The sequence below is a fragment of the Leopardus geoffroyi genome, chromosome E3 (assembly GCF_018350155.1).
Source record: "Leopardus geoffroyi isolate Oge1 chromosome E3, O.geoffroyi_Oge1_pat1.0, whole genome shotgun sequence".
Taxonomy (NCBI): Eukaryota; Metazoa; Chordata; class Mammalia; order Carnivora; family Felidae; genus Leopardus; species Leopardus geoffroyi.
Window position 1 is genome coordinate 8,719,067 of NC_059340.1, and position 12,597 is coordinate 8,731,663.

Consider the following 12,597-nt stretch of genomic DNA (forward strand, 5'->3'; position numbering starts at 1 on the left):
CGGGACCGCCGCTTGAGGATGCCGAGGCTTCCGGCCCGGCTCAGCTGCTTGACATCGGGCGTGGTTTGGCCATGCATGTTGGCGATGGTCTTTGAGACAGATGCTCCTGTGCCTGATGGCAGTCACCGGTAGGGTGTGGGGCTGATCCCACAGGGCACAAGGCATAGCGGGCAGAGCCTTTACGCTGCGGCTTCTTGGGGTTTCTCGACCAGTACAGTACTTCTTGGTGGTAGCACTGAAATGGACCGTGTCTGGGGACTCACTGGTTCGCTTTCTCTGACACCTTGAAACTCTCCATCTCTCGCAACCAGTATTTCCTCCCTTTGCCTCGACGATCGATTGGCAACTGTGTGAGGATAAATGGACAGGTGGATGTTTTCCAGTCTCTCTTCCCGCCGTGCTCTGCTTTCTCGAGCCAGATCCACCCTAAACGCATCGCTCTCCACGCGCAGCGGCATACCCTCTAGTCTTAGACGGCGAAACACGCTCAGACGTGGGTGATGTTTCTTCCTGTCTCACCTGACAAGTGCTCAAGCACAGTGCCACTTGTCCGGGCCAATTCTGTATTTGTAATTAACGAACTAACCCGACTGCCATTACAAGCCGGCTATTTTCGATAACTCTATTCTGTGGTCTTCTGTTGGAGCACTTCAGTACGGAGGCAGTATAATTAGGCAGTCACCTGCACTCTACTTGCTAAAGCACAGAAAATAAAGCTCCCGATAAATAGCTTCCATTTAAAATGGCTATTTATAAGAAAGGCTAGCTAAAAGAATGCCATTCTCCCATTAGGAGAAGGTATATTTTTTAAAGATGAGTACTTCCCACTAAGGGGGTGGTGGGCAGGTGTATTAGCATCACCTGGGGGAGGCTGTCTCCAAACCACATGCCTTCCCAACCCTCTGTTCCCCTCACCCCCATCTCCTGCAAGGTTCTGCTGAGCCACCGTGGAGCTCGCCTTGTCCCTCGGGGGGTTGGGCCAGGAAAAAAGAAACAACCACTTCCGTAGACTCACTTGGCACCTTTGATCCTGGACGCTGCCTCTTTGGCACGTAGGTTCCCTCGCCCGGCAGCGGATTTACTCTTCCCTGAGGCCGCCTTCCGTCCTGTTTCGGTGAGCGTCCCACCGATGTCTCGGGCTCACCACACGAGCAGGCGTGATGGTGATCCGGTCTCACGGAGAGGAGGTCACTGAGGTGAAGAGAGGCCCGTGCACACGCCTGCCCACCAGCAGGACTGACTTAGCCTGGATGGCACAGGCGAGCCCGAACCTCAAACGTCCCGACAGCAGGGAGCCCGGGACCGAGCTCCCCACGGCCTTGTCCTGGCTGGATCTTTTTTTTTTTTAATTTTTTTTTTTTCAACATTTATTTATTTTTGGGACAGAGAGAGACAGAGCATGAACGGGGGAGGGGCAGAGAGAGAGGGAGACACAGAATCGGAAACAGGCTCCAGGCTCTGAGCCATCAGCCCAGAGCCCGACGCGGGGCTCGAACTCACGGACCGCGAGATCGTGACCTGGCTGAAGTCGGACGCTTAACCGACTGCGCCACCCAGGCGCCCCGTCCTGGCTGGATCTTGAAGACGCTGTGAGCACAGAGTCAGGGAGAGGAAAGAAGGGGGTTTCCGTGGGGAAGAGGAGGCAAAGGTGGCCCCGGTGCGGGAAGCAGAGGCGATCTGCGCGGCCGCGGCGGCGAGGCCCCGGGGGAAAGCACGCTGGACTCAGTCTCTGAAAACCTGAGGGGCTCCATGCTAGCGGCCTCGAGGTCCACGTGAGGATGGAGGTAGGAGTGGGAGGCCACGAGTGGGCTCCTCCAGAGTGGCTGTAAACCCGGACCCATTACTGGAAACGTTTTCAGGAGCTGATTACTTACGGGAACCTACGACGCGTCCTCTTGGCAGGACACCCGTGCCCCTGGCCACCTGGAGATGGACCGAGGCGTTTCACCTGAAGGCCGCCCCGGATCGCGGCACACCTAGCTGACCATGACGGGCAATGTCCAGGCGGCCTGAGCACGGAGCCTGGGCCCTCCTGGTCTGTGATGGCGCCATTCCATGAGAAGGAGTTGGCTGCCTAGGTCACACCTGGACCACAGCTCGTGGAAACTGGCAGTGACCCGTGCCGGGAGCGAGCCCTCCAGTATAACTGTCACTGCCCCTCCACGGCCTGGCCTTGTGCCCTCGGGCCCTCTGGGCTTCCCCCCACCCCGCCACACCCATCATCTGTAGATCCTAAATTCGATAGGAACCGTGGAGACCAAACGGGCTCCCCGTGCAGGTGGAATCCTAAGCCTGGACCTCAGACATGCAGTGTCTACCTGAGGGGCTGGGCCTCAGACCCCCCCCCCCCCGCCGCCGCCCCCACCGCCACTGCCCTGGACCGGGAGCCCAGTCACACCTCCTCATTCGTGACTGGTGGTCCCCGTGAAGACAGGGGTCACACCCTGATGCCCCTGGCCGGCGCTGTCGCTCCTAAGAAAACACGGCTGAAAGCCTGGCTCTGACCATCTCCGGAGGAAAGACGGAGGCGTCTGCCCACGGCAGTGCCCCCACCTGACCGGCCCACCGTCTCTGTTGGGGCAGAGATACATTACTGCCCGACCCCTGCTGTGCCGGCCAGAAGAAGGGCCTTGCCGAGGGTCTCTGCCTCAGAGGCCCCTTCATTTGGCGGCCCTAAAACAGGGGGCAGGCGTGTCAGAACTTGAGTAAGAGGCGTCTTTTATAAACGTGGCACCCATCTGCCACACGCCGGTATGCCTTGCGTTTCAAATTAAATTTCCTTAATTCTTCAAGGCTTAGCCAGGTTCTTAAGCACTTCCTCTGGATAATTAATTCGTCTAGCAATTCAAGATAATTTGACGAGCACCTCCTGAGCTCCCGGAACGACGTGTGTGCTCCCTGTCACTGAACGGACGTGACCCACGTCACGTGGTCCTCTCAGAGGGGCACTTGTGTGTCCTGCGTGTCCTCGCCGCGGCCCTTTGAAAACCCGTCGTCCAGATGAGGAGCGTGAGGCCCGACAGGCGTGAGCCCCTCACCCAAGGGGACACCCTTGCAGGCCAGGAGTGGGCCAGCAGCCCATCTCTGACCCTTGACCTTTTCTCACCTCTCTGTTAGAGCCCAGGCGGGTTCCTTTGCCAAGCACCTTTTCGAGAAGATACCCTGGTTCCCAGGTGCTGCACACACCAGATGCGCTGCCTGCCTGTCACCGGCACTTCACGGCCAGCGCTGCCCCGGGCACCCGTGCTCCTCCTCCGTGGGTCTGCCGGGGAGCTGGGATGTGGAGAACTCCATAAGGGGAGCCCCTGGATTCAGAACCGGAGAGTCCCTTCCAGAATCATACAGTCTATTCAGTACCACCCCCCAGGGTTAAAGTCCTAGCAACCACGGCAACGGTAACAACCATGTGCGAAGCGTTTCGCCGCGTGCCAAGCACTTAGCATTATTTCCTCCAGTCCTCGCCAAACCACTATACCGTGTGCACCAAGACCCCCGTTTTATACATGAAGAAACTGAGTTCAGTGTCTTGTTAAAGGTCACCCCGCAACTAAGTGGCAGAGCCAGGCCTTGGCCCTGACCTGTCGGGCTCCGGAGCCCAGGCTTCCAGTGAGCGCCTGGTCTGGCCTCAGCACACGCACCTTCTCGGTTCCTCCTGGAATTACCGACAGGTGCGGCCGGCCTCTGCTCTAACTAGGTCTGATGGTAGAACCCAGTGACACGTTTGCTCTCTGGGCAGACAGCCACCTCTGCAGAAGCGATGCCACCGTTAAATGAGATCGCGTTTGGGGCACGGAACCCGGCCCACCCCGAGGAGCACCAGCGAAATCGGAGCGGAGCCTTCCTCCACAGAGAACGACAGACGGAGCACCTGTTGCCTTTCCAGATTGAAAGTTTTGGAAACTAGACTTTGCAGGCACCCAGCAGGGAGTTTCTGGCCTGAAGCCCAAGCAGAGGACCATTGATCTTTTTTCCACGGTGGGCATATCTGGTACCACAGGCCGTGTGCCTCCTGCCCCTTCACGCCACTACGAGTATGGCTCTGGGGACATCACACTCCCCAGAGACCGTGGTGAAGACGGGCTCGAGGTCCTCACGGGTCAGGACAGGCTCTGTCAGGCGGCCCCGCCAGCCCGCATCCAATCATCTGCCCAAAGAAATGAACATCAGAGGTTTACAGATGCGGTCTTGGGTTCTTCTTGATTGAGATGCCCCCAGGGGGGTGACAAATTTCAGCAAAAGCTATTCAGTTCTCAGCGAAAAATGTCACATCCGACCAAGTTACACAGCTCCGGTCCTAAAACCTTCTAATTAGGGCCCATCACAGGTCTGCAAAGCCATGCTCCCTGGGAGGCTGGGCCGTGATGACAGCCCCACATCAAAGGCCCTGTGGCGCCTCATCTGCACCAGGACCTTGCCCCGTGCTCTTCTGCTCGGCCCTTTGAGGTTGTTGCTGCCCTTCCCGTATTTCACAGATGAAACACTCATTACCGAGCCCCAAGGTGTCCAGCTCAGGAGTGACGGAACTGACTCCAGGTTCCGTGCCGCACCGGGTTCGGAAGCGCTCCGTATTTTCCCCTCTCCCTGCCCTCCCTCCTGTCTGTCTCGTGTTCCCTGAACACGACCAAGTTGTGCGTGTGTCCCAAACGCAGCCTCCCTGAAGTCCGGCCTGGTGCCAGATCACCTTTTGTCCGGGAGTGCTCCCTGCACTCGATCGTAGGGGAGTGAAATAATCGCTTCTTCAAGAGCACCTGCAGAGACCCTGGTGTGGGAATATGACTGTATGCTACCGCCATTTGACTAGGACGCCGTTTGACTAGGACGAGAAACCGTTAGGAAGTTGACAAGGGGTCATAAAAAGGAACTAGGGCAGAGCAGTTTTACACCGTGGAAATACACAAGAAACTGCCAGCAAAGACGACAGGAAAAGAGGAGCGAAATGAGTTTAGCTTACAGAACACCCGAATCCTTGAACAGCAGGCAGATTGAGATGCACGTTGAGCATCCGGCCCGATGGGCCGGATGGGCATGTCCTCCCCAAACTCTAGAACATTCTCAGCCGGACTTAAACTGTAGCTGTGGTCGTGGCTGGCCACGCAGAACCCTGTAGATGGGAAGGCGCTGTCGATTCCCCCCCAGGCCCGGAAACCTGCTAAATCGTCCGCCATCCCCTGCCCCAGCTGGGTCTGTCTCCTTCCCCTTTGCGGGGGGTCAAAAGCAAACTAGTCCAAACACCCTCACGGAGGAGCGCGCCCTCTGCCCACCACCCACAGCTAACGGCCTCTCCTGGCAAGAAAGCCCTGCAGAGCTCTGTGCAAACCGATTACATCAATGCCCCGTGAGTTCGCAGACCCTGATGGAGCACGTCAGAGCGTCATCCTATCAGGGGAGCGTGTCACCTCGCCCTCCCTCTGAAGGGCACTCGGGGGCCAGGGAGTCGGCTGTGCCCCGCCTTGGCCCTGCTGGCCAGCTGCCCTCCGAGGGTCCTCCCGTGGGATTCCGACAGAAAGACCGACCAGCTCAATGGGTCTCCCCTCCTAAAATGCCCACATCTGGGGGGGCGGGGGGTCTGGGAGTACAAATGCTCTTCTTTCCTGATGCCAGCGCTCCACGACAAAGGGCTCGAACCCCTTGTCAGCTCTGGTGTTGACATGCGACTGACTGCCTGTGTCAGCTTGCCTAGTATATTTCGGGAAAAGCCACGCGCTGATTTTAAAGTGCTGAGAACTTCTCTCCGTCCTGTTTGCCACTTCACGGTATTTCATACAAAATGGCCTTTTCTTGTTCTGTTTTCCATTTACGTAAAGCCTTGTCCCACCTCGGTTAAGTTTTATGCTACACTGTGTGTGACCACGCCTGCACGCGGGCCCACTCACACCCGACCGTGCCCGTTCACACACACACACACACAAACACACGCACGCGCGCGCGCGCCGGACCGGAAGCGTGAGGGCCAAAAGGCGACCCCACGTGTCACCACCATTCATTTCTAGGTGCCGGTGTTCCCCCTCAGGGACGGCTGGATGGCTTAGAGGGAGTGCAGTCGGCGATGGCTGTCCCAGTCCACACAGGCTGCCATAACACGACATCCTAAACCAGGGGTTTAAGCCACAAACATTTTATTCTCAGAGTTCTGGAGGCTGGGAAGTCCAGCATCAAGGCTCTGGCAAATTCCGCATACGGTGAGGGCTCCTCTCCTGGTTCACAGACTGCCGTCTGTCCGCCCACTGTGTCCTCACATTCCTAGCAGGGCAAGGGAGCTCTGCGGGGTCTCTTTGATGAGGGTGCTGATCTCATCCATGGGGCTCCCCCCTCACGCCCCCGTCACCCCCGAAGACCCCACCTCCTCACACCATCACCTTGGGGGTCGGGATGCGATACACGAATTTGGGGGGGGTGCACAGACATTTGTTTCGTAGCCAAGTCCTCCCACCTGTTTCAGACACAGCCACTAATAAAGTGCCTCTGTTTGCAGCAACTGGAAGAAAAACTCAAAGGACAGGCTGACTATGAGGAAGTGAAGAAGGAACTAAGGTAAGTGTGGAGACGCCTGCTCGGCCACCCGCCAGTCGGGGCTCCTCAGCGACATTTGCTCAGGAGACTCTGCACCAGGAATGGGTGGGGGGACCAGCCACGGGTCCTTGCCCCGGGCCGCCCAGAGCCGTGGGCGTTTACACTCAGGCCTGTGCCTGAATTCTCCGGACTTTCCATAAAACTCTGCGTGTTTAAAGTAGGCCAGCACGCACAGAATCAAGGGAGACGTTGCCTTTCAAGCAATTATAAAACACAGGGCCGTGTTGCAGACAGAAATTCCCTGAACGGGAGCAGAGCAGGGAAATGCTTTCCCGTCGAAAGAGTTCCCATGGCCTCCCACCCCCTGCCCACCTGCAGGTGCCAGGACTTTTTCTCCCAGTGTCCAGTTTCCCCTCCGAGAGGCAACAGCTAAAAGCCTGTCACCCCTCCAGTGCTAACGTTTACACTCTCAAGGTGAAGTCCCCTCCCCACGCCCGGCCTCCCTGCCTCCCCCTGCCATCTCAGACTCCCTGCCCCCCCCCCCCCCCCCGCCAAGGTCGCCCAGCCCTGGAGTTCATGGGCAGCCCCCACAGTGCAAAGGGCCCTCTTCTCCCCCAGTCTGGCTGCAGAGTCTGTCCCTGAGCGTCCCTGCCTCCGTGGCTGGGCCCTCAAACACTGCGAAGACAGCCACCCGGCCCTCCAGGCCTGTGCTCTCCGCTGGAGAGGAATGAGGGTCCTCCTGCTCCCCACCAACCCCTCCACAGAACCTCCTGGTGTCCCACAGTCTCCCCCTTGGCCTTCGGATCCCTGCTCTGATCCCGGCATCTCCCTCCCGCCTCTCCGGGCTGACCCTCCCCCTGCACCTCGGGCCCCCTCCCCCTCCCCTGCCAACCCACCGGCTCCTCTCTCTTGCTGACATTTTTAACTTCTCCTTTTAAAATAGGCCACACCCCCTCGCCATGCTGTTCTTTGTATTCTTAATGATCCCTCGGGTTTGCCAAAAATGCCCACCGGAAGGCCTCTTTGACCTTCTTGCCACCAGGTCTCCCGTCGCCCTGGCTGGGCCACGAGTGCTTCCGGCCTCCCAAGGGAGTTGCCTGCAGGCGGCTCCCCAGCCCCACGCCCAGCGCGGCTCTCCCCGCACGGTCTCGCCCCTCGCAACCCCTCCGTGGCCACCGGTACACCTGCCGACACGCAGATCCAGCCGTGGGGCATTTGTTACTTACCCATCCGGCCTTCTAGATCTGCCTCTCCCGTCCCCACGTCCCCTCCTCCCTCTCTTCCTCCCACGCAAAAGGAAACATTGTGTGCCTTCTAGTGTCGAGTCAGAAAACTCTGATGCGGAGGCCTTCGCCCCCAGCCCAGTCGCTGCACGCCGGCCCCCGGCCCCTCCCAGAACCGCACCCGTATTCCCGGAGGCCCTTTCTGTCGCACCTGCGCGCACCAAGGCCCCACCTCAGCCCCACGTCTGCATCCGAACGCCCCATTGGGATGGCTTTGCTGCTGACACGTGTTCAACCCAAGTGCCCTCCCAAACACACGCCTCAGTCCCCGTCCCCGTCCCCTCCACGGGCTCCCTGCCCACCTTGGTGGTCTGTAAAACACCCTGCTCCTTCCAGGCCCTTGTGAGACACTGACTCCTCCTGAGACAGACCCCGTCTCCAGCCCAATGGGGTTTCTGCCGCCAGGGGGCCCACCAGGTTTTCACTTTCACACACTCTTTGGATTTTGTCTTCTACGCACATGACAGCCGACGGAGTCCACACGGGTGAGGGGCGGAGTGGCTCCGATCCTCTCGAGTGCCAGGCACCTAATAGGTCATCGGTAAAGATTTGCTGAATAAATTGAAAAGATACTGGTGTTTGGGGTCTAAGCTCATAGACTCACTCCGGTCTTCTGTTACACGATCTTAAAGATCTCAGACAAGAATATAGTTGCGCACACAAAGGCCATAAAAAAAGACGAGTTCCAGACTGCTCGTCACTTCTCTCCTGGCTGATGCAGTGGGGCCCTGAGTTCTTATTATTTTCAATAGCTCACCATAAAATAAAATTATGAGGTTCCCTCCCCCCCGCTCCACCCCTCCCCGCAGCTGCTCTTCCGTTCCTGTTTTCTTAGTCTACGTGACGAGGGCCACTCTGAAGATATAACCACAGATAAACTAAGCCGTCAGCTCCTTACTGGCTGCCACGGTGGCAATGGCAGAGCGTGGTCTCCTGGGGCCCTGGGCATTTTTACACCATGCTCTCTCTCTGACACTTCCGTGGAGCTTAAAGAGGGCAGGGGCCAGAGTCACAGCCATAAGAACTCTGGGAGAGCACAGGTGGCCCACTGCCTGGGACTACGGAGGCTCTCACTCACCTTCCCGAGCTCCTGGGGCCATGTGGACTCACAGAAAGGAAAAGGTGTCCCCTTAAATAGTGGTTCTGGGCACCTGCACTCAACTCGGCTGTGGGACTTGTTGAAACAGGCCTGGACGAAGTGATTTCAGTGATAAGGAGGACAAAGGAGAAATAGTCCTGCTCCCCCACACCGCCAGGGGCTACAGAGTAGGTCTGCGACCAGCCTGTGAGCCATCCAACTTGGGACTTGCTCTTTGACCATTTCCCCCGGGGCCCAGGTGCCAGGCACCAAGCGAGCGTCTGGCCCCGGGAGCAGGTAGGAGGGATGAGCTTTCTCTCCCTGGCTTCCTTCTTACAACCTTAACATTCCCTGTACGCTTGACAAATACATTCCACTTGCAACAATGTTATGTCTGTGTTCAACTTTAAAATTATACTCTGAACAGCCCTGGTGTGATTCCATATGGAATGATTTACATGCTGGGCAAGAAACTTTTGCGGGCCAACTGCTAGTTGAATAGCTATTCTAGAGACACTATCAGATGATAATGCTGCCAGGGAGGTGGTTAGAGCTCTCGGTTCCTCGGTTCCTGGAGTGCAGGAAACTGATGTCAGTGCTCGTGAGTGTGGCGGTCGTCAAAGGTACGCGGGGGAAATGACTGCTCTGTCTTGCTCTTCACAGCATTCTGAAATCCATGGAGTTTGCACCGTCCGAGGGAGCTGGGACACAGGTACACGGTCTCATTTGCTTTCAGTGTGTGCGAGGGTCACCTCGCCGTGCTCACTCGTCCGTCCCCGGGCGAGCATCACGAGCTCGAAATGTCTATGAAACCTCCCACCTGCAGCTGACGAGTGATTTCTCAGGAACCTTAAGCAAGTTCAGGCACGTTATCTTTCATGTAAAAAGAGGCAAGAAGAGAAGAGTCAGTGTTTTCCAAACTGGTAACTCAGTTCACGTGACACTGTGATTTAACTCGGGCGGGCACTAAGAACGTGGCTAAAAACAGTCTTAGATTATGTCAGAGACCCGCCCAAAATGGACTGGCTTTTATTATCTGCTGCCTCACGTGGAAAAGGGACGGGGCAAGATGACAGCGGCACATTGTCTACCTGGTGGCCGCGTAGACTTTGAGGCACCAAACAGAAGCCCACTCCTGATGCCCAGACGGCAGCTGACTCTTTGGGGCTGGTAACCTCTGCAGTGACCTTCGGACAGCCAGTTCTAATGCCCGATGAGACACAGGTCTAGACTCCCTGGACGTGGGGACGGAATAGAACATGATTAGTTGTCTAGAAGCCACGTGGACGTAAAAGAAGACGTAAAAGCTCCAGGTGGAACGCATTCCTTTGGAAAGGAACTCGAGCGTTTCCCACGTGCGCGTGACCATCTTCAGGGGAAGGCAGATCTCTGTAACGTATCGGAGTCAGCCGAGTCGGGCGCACGAGCCATCAGAGCAGGGGGTGTGGGGTTCTGGTGGCCCCGGGGAGCGGGAGGGTGGCCGGCCCCGCGGTGAGCCCTGCTCTGCCCCATCTAGGACGCATCCAAGCCCCTGGAGGTGCTGCTGCTGGAGAAGAACCGCTCGCTGCAGTCCGAGAATGCCGCGCTGCGCATCTCCAACAGCGACCTGAGCGGTAGGTGGACGGCATCGCGTGCCGTGCTCGGTCCCTTCCGGGGGTCGAGGAAGAGGAAGGTGAACCGTGAGTCTGGGCCGATGCATGACGGGAACATCACCGGTTGATGACAGCCTTGACTAATGAGTGCTTGGTCTCCTCCTGGTCCTCCTCACTGCTCCTCCCCTCCCCTCCCCGCCCCGCTTAAAGATGGTCAAGGCCGGATGTGTGGCCGCAGAGCGCCTGCGGAGGTCAGTTAGAGCCAGTGTTGCAGGACATCCAGGAGGGACACTCGGAGGATGTTGGCTTTTCTGGTCTTTTCCCAGTTGTGCGGCCTCTCTCTCTTGTGGTGTTTCCGGGGCTGCTTGCGGAGGCCCGGCCCTTCCAGCCTCAGTGGAGCTTTTCTTCCTTCGTCAGGTTTTCCTTGGGAGCGCATCCCCCATCCTTAGCCTTTCTTTGCTCGTCCCAAAATGGTGGCGTCACTGACTGCTTCTGGTTTTGGCAGCTGGTAAACCGTTTAACAGTGTCTCGGGCTCCGATGATATTTCGTTCTTAAAATGTGCGTGCCTTCGATCGAGTGGACTCGGTACAGTGCATTCGCCTCAGAGCAAGTGGTGTGAGAGAACCCGTTGGTCCCAAAATGTCAGTGTTTGCTGCTCCTCAGGTGGGGCCCTTCTGGTAATAGCTCGAATGCTAGCGGCCCAATCAGAGGCCCCGCGACCTGTCGACTCTTTACTGTGTGTGGTACCGGCTCCTTGTCACTTTAGGACTTTAAATCTATGTCGAGGGGACTCTCCAGGCTGCAACGTACAAGAAAGGTGCAAACATGAAATGCATGTTGCTTGTTTCGGGGGGCCTCGTTTGGCTAATTTAAAAATTCAATTGAAAAACAGACCAACACACCTCATTGGCCCTTGTAAAATCTGCACTTTTTGGTTTTTTTTTTTTCCCTTTTGTGGGGCAAACTCTGCATTTTGGTCTTGGTTTTTTTTCCCTTTTGAATCCCCCATAATGCATTATGTTTGCCCTTCCTTGTAGGGTCAGCCAGGAGAAAAGGGAAAGACCAGCCTGAGAGTCAGCGTCCTGGACCTTTGCCGGCCTCCCCTCCTCCTCAGTTGCCCCGCAACACGGGGGAGCAGGCTTCCAATACTAATGGTACACACCAGTTCTCACCAACGGGGTTAACGCAAGACTTTTTCAGCTCATCCCTGGCAAGCCCCAGCCTGCCCCTGGCTTCTACGGGAAAATTTGCACTAAACTCTCTCCTCCAGCGACAGCTAATGCAGTCCTTCTACTCCAAGGCCATGCAGGAAGCAGGAAGCACAAGCGTGATTTTTTCAACAGGTCCATACAGCACAAACTCCATATCTTCCCAAAGTCCATTACAACAAAGCCCAGATGTAAATGGCATGGCCCCGTCTCCCAGCCAGTCAGAAAGTGCTGGGAGCGTCTCCGAGGGCGAGGAGATAGACACTGCGGAAATCGCCCGGCAGGTGAAGGAACAGTTGATCAAGCACAATATCGGACAGCGCATTTTCGGACACTATGTCTTGGGACTGTCTCAAGGGTCCGTGAGCGAGATTCTGGCCCGGCCCAAGCCATGGAATAAACTGACCGTTCGCGGCAAGGAGCCCTTTCACAAGATGAAGCAGTTCCTCTCGGACGAGCAGAACATCCTGGCTCTTCGCAGCATCCAAGGCAGACAAAGAGGTGAGAGGCTCTCGCGGGGTGGTGCCAGCGTGCGAGCCCGGCACGGAGTTGTGTGTGAGTGCGCGTGCGCGTGCGTGTGAGCTGAAACGTCCGTGCGTCACAGCAGGTAAAATTCCGTTCGCCGCTACCATCTCTGGGGTCCGAAGGTCGGCGGCATGAGCCGGAGCCGACAGATACGGGGGGCCTGGCCTCTGACACTCGCTCAGCCCCCCCGCATGTAGTAAACTCAGAACTAAAGTGCCACCCGTCAAGTCGGACGGAATCGCATCCTGTACAACGTCCCGACGCGTGTCGCGTCCAGCGGTCCCATTGGTGGTGGGCGCTGGCCTCACGTGGGAGGAGCCCTCGGGTAGCGCCCGGCCCCAGCACAGCAGCGGCAGCCACGTGCCCCTCCTCTTCCCACGCACACGGGGGGTGTGTCCCG

The 12,597-nt window shown here is 57.4% G+C and overlaps 1 protein-coding gene across 13 annotated transcripts in view; it reads left to right on the forward strand.

Moving 5' to 3' along the window:
• CUX1 (cut like homeobox 1) overlaps positions 1–12,597 on the forward strand; it is a 376,259-nt gene that overhangs the window by 292,085 nt on the left and 71,577 nt on the right. For 9 of the 13 annotated variants that reach the window (XM_045461928.1, XM_045461926.1, XM_045461925.1 and 6 more), the window contains 4 exons: positions 6,473–6,531; positions 9,535–9,583; positions 10,388–10,484; positions 11,502–12,173. In XM_045461928.1, the coding sequence (XP_045317884.1) occupies positions 6,473–6,531; positions 9,535–9,583; positions 10,388–10,484; positions 11,502–12,173 (877 nt within the window). The remainder of the gene's footprint in view (positions 1–6,472; positions 6,532–9,534; positions 9,584–10,387; positions 10,485–11,501; positions 12,174–12,597) is intronic. The other 4 variants (XM_045461932.1, XM_045461933.1, XM_045461931.1 and 1 more) reach the window with 2 other exon arrangements.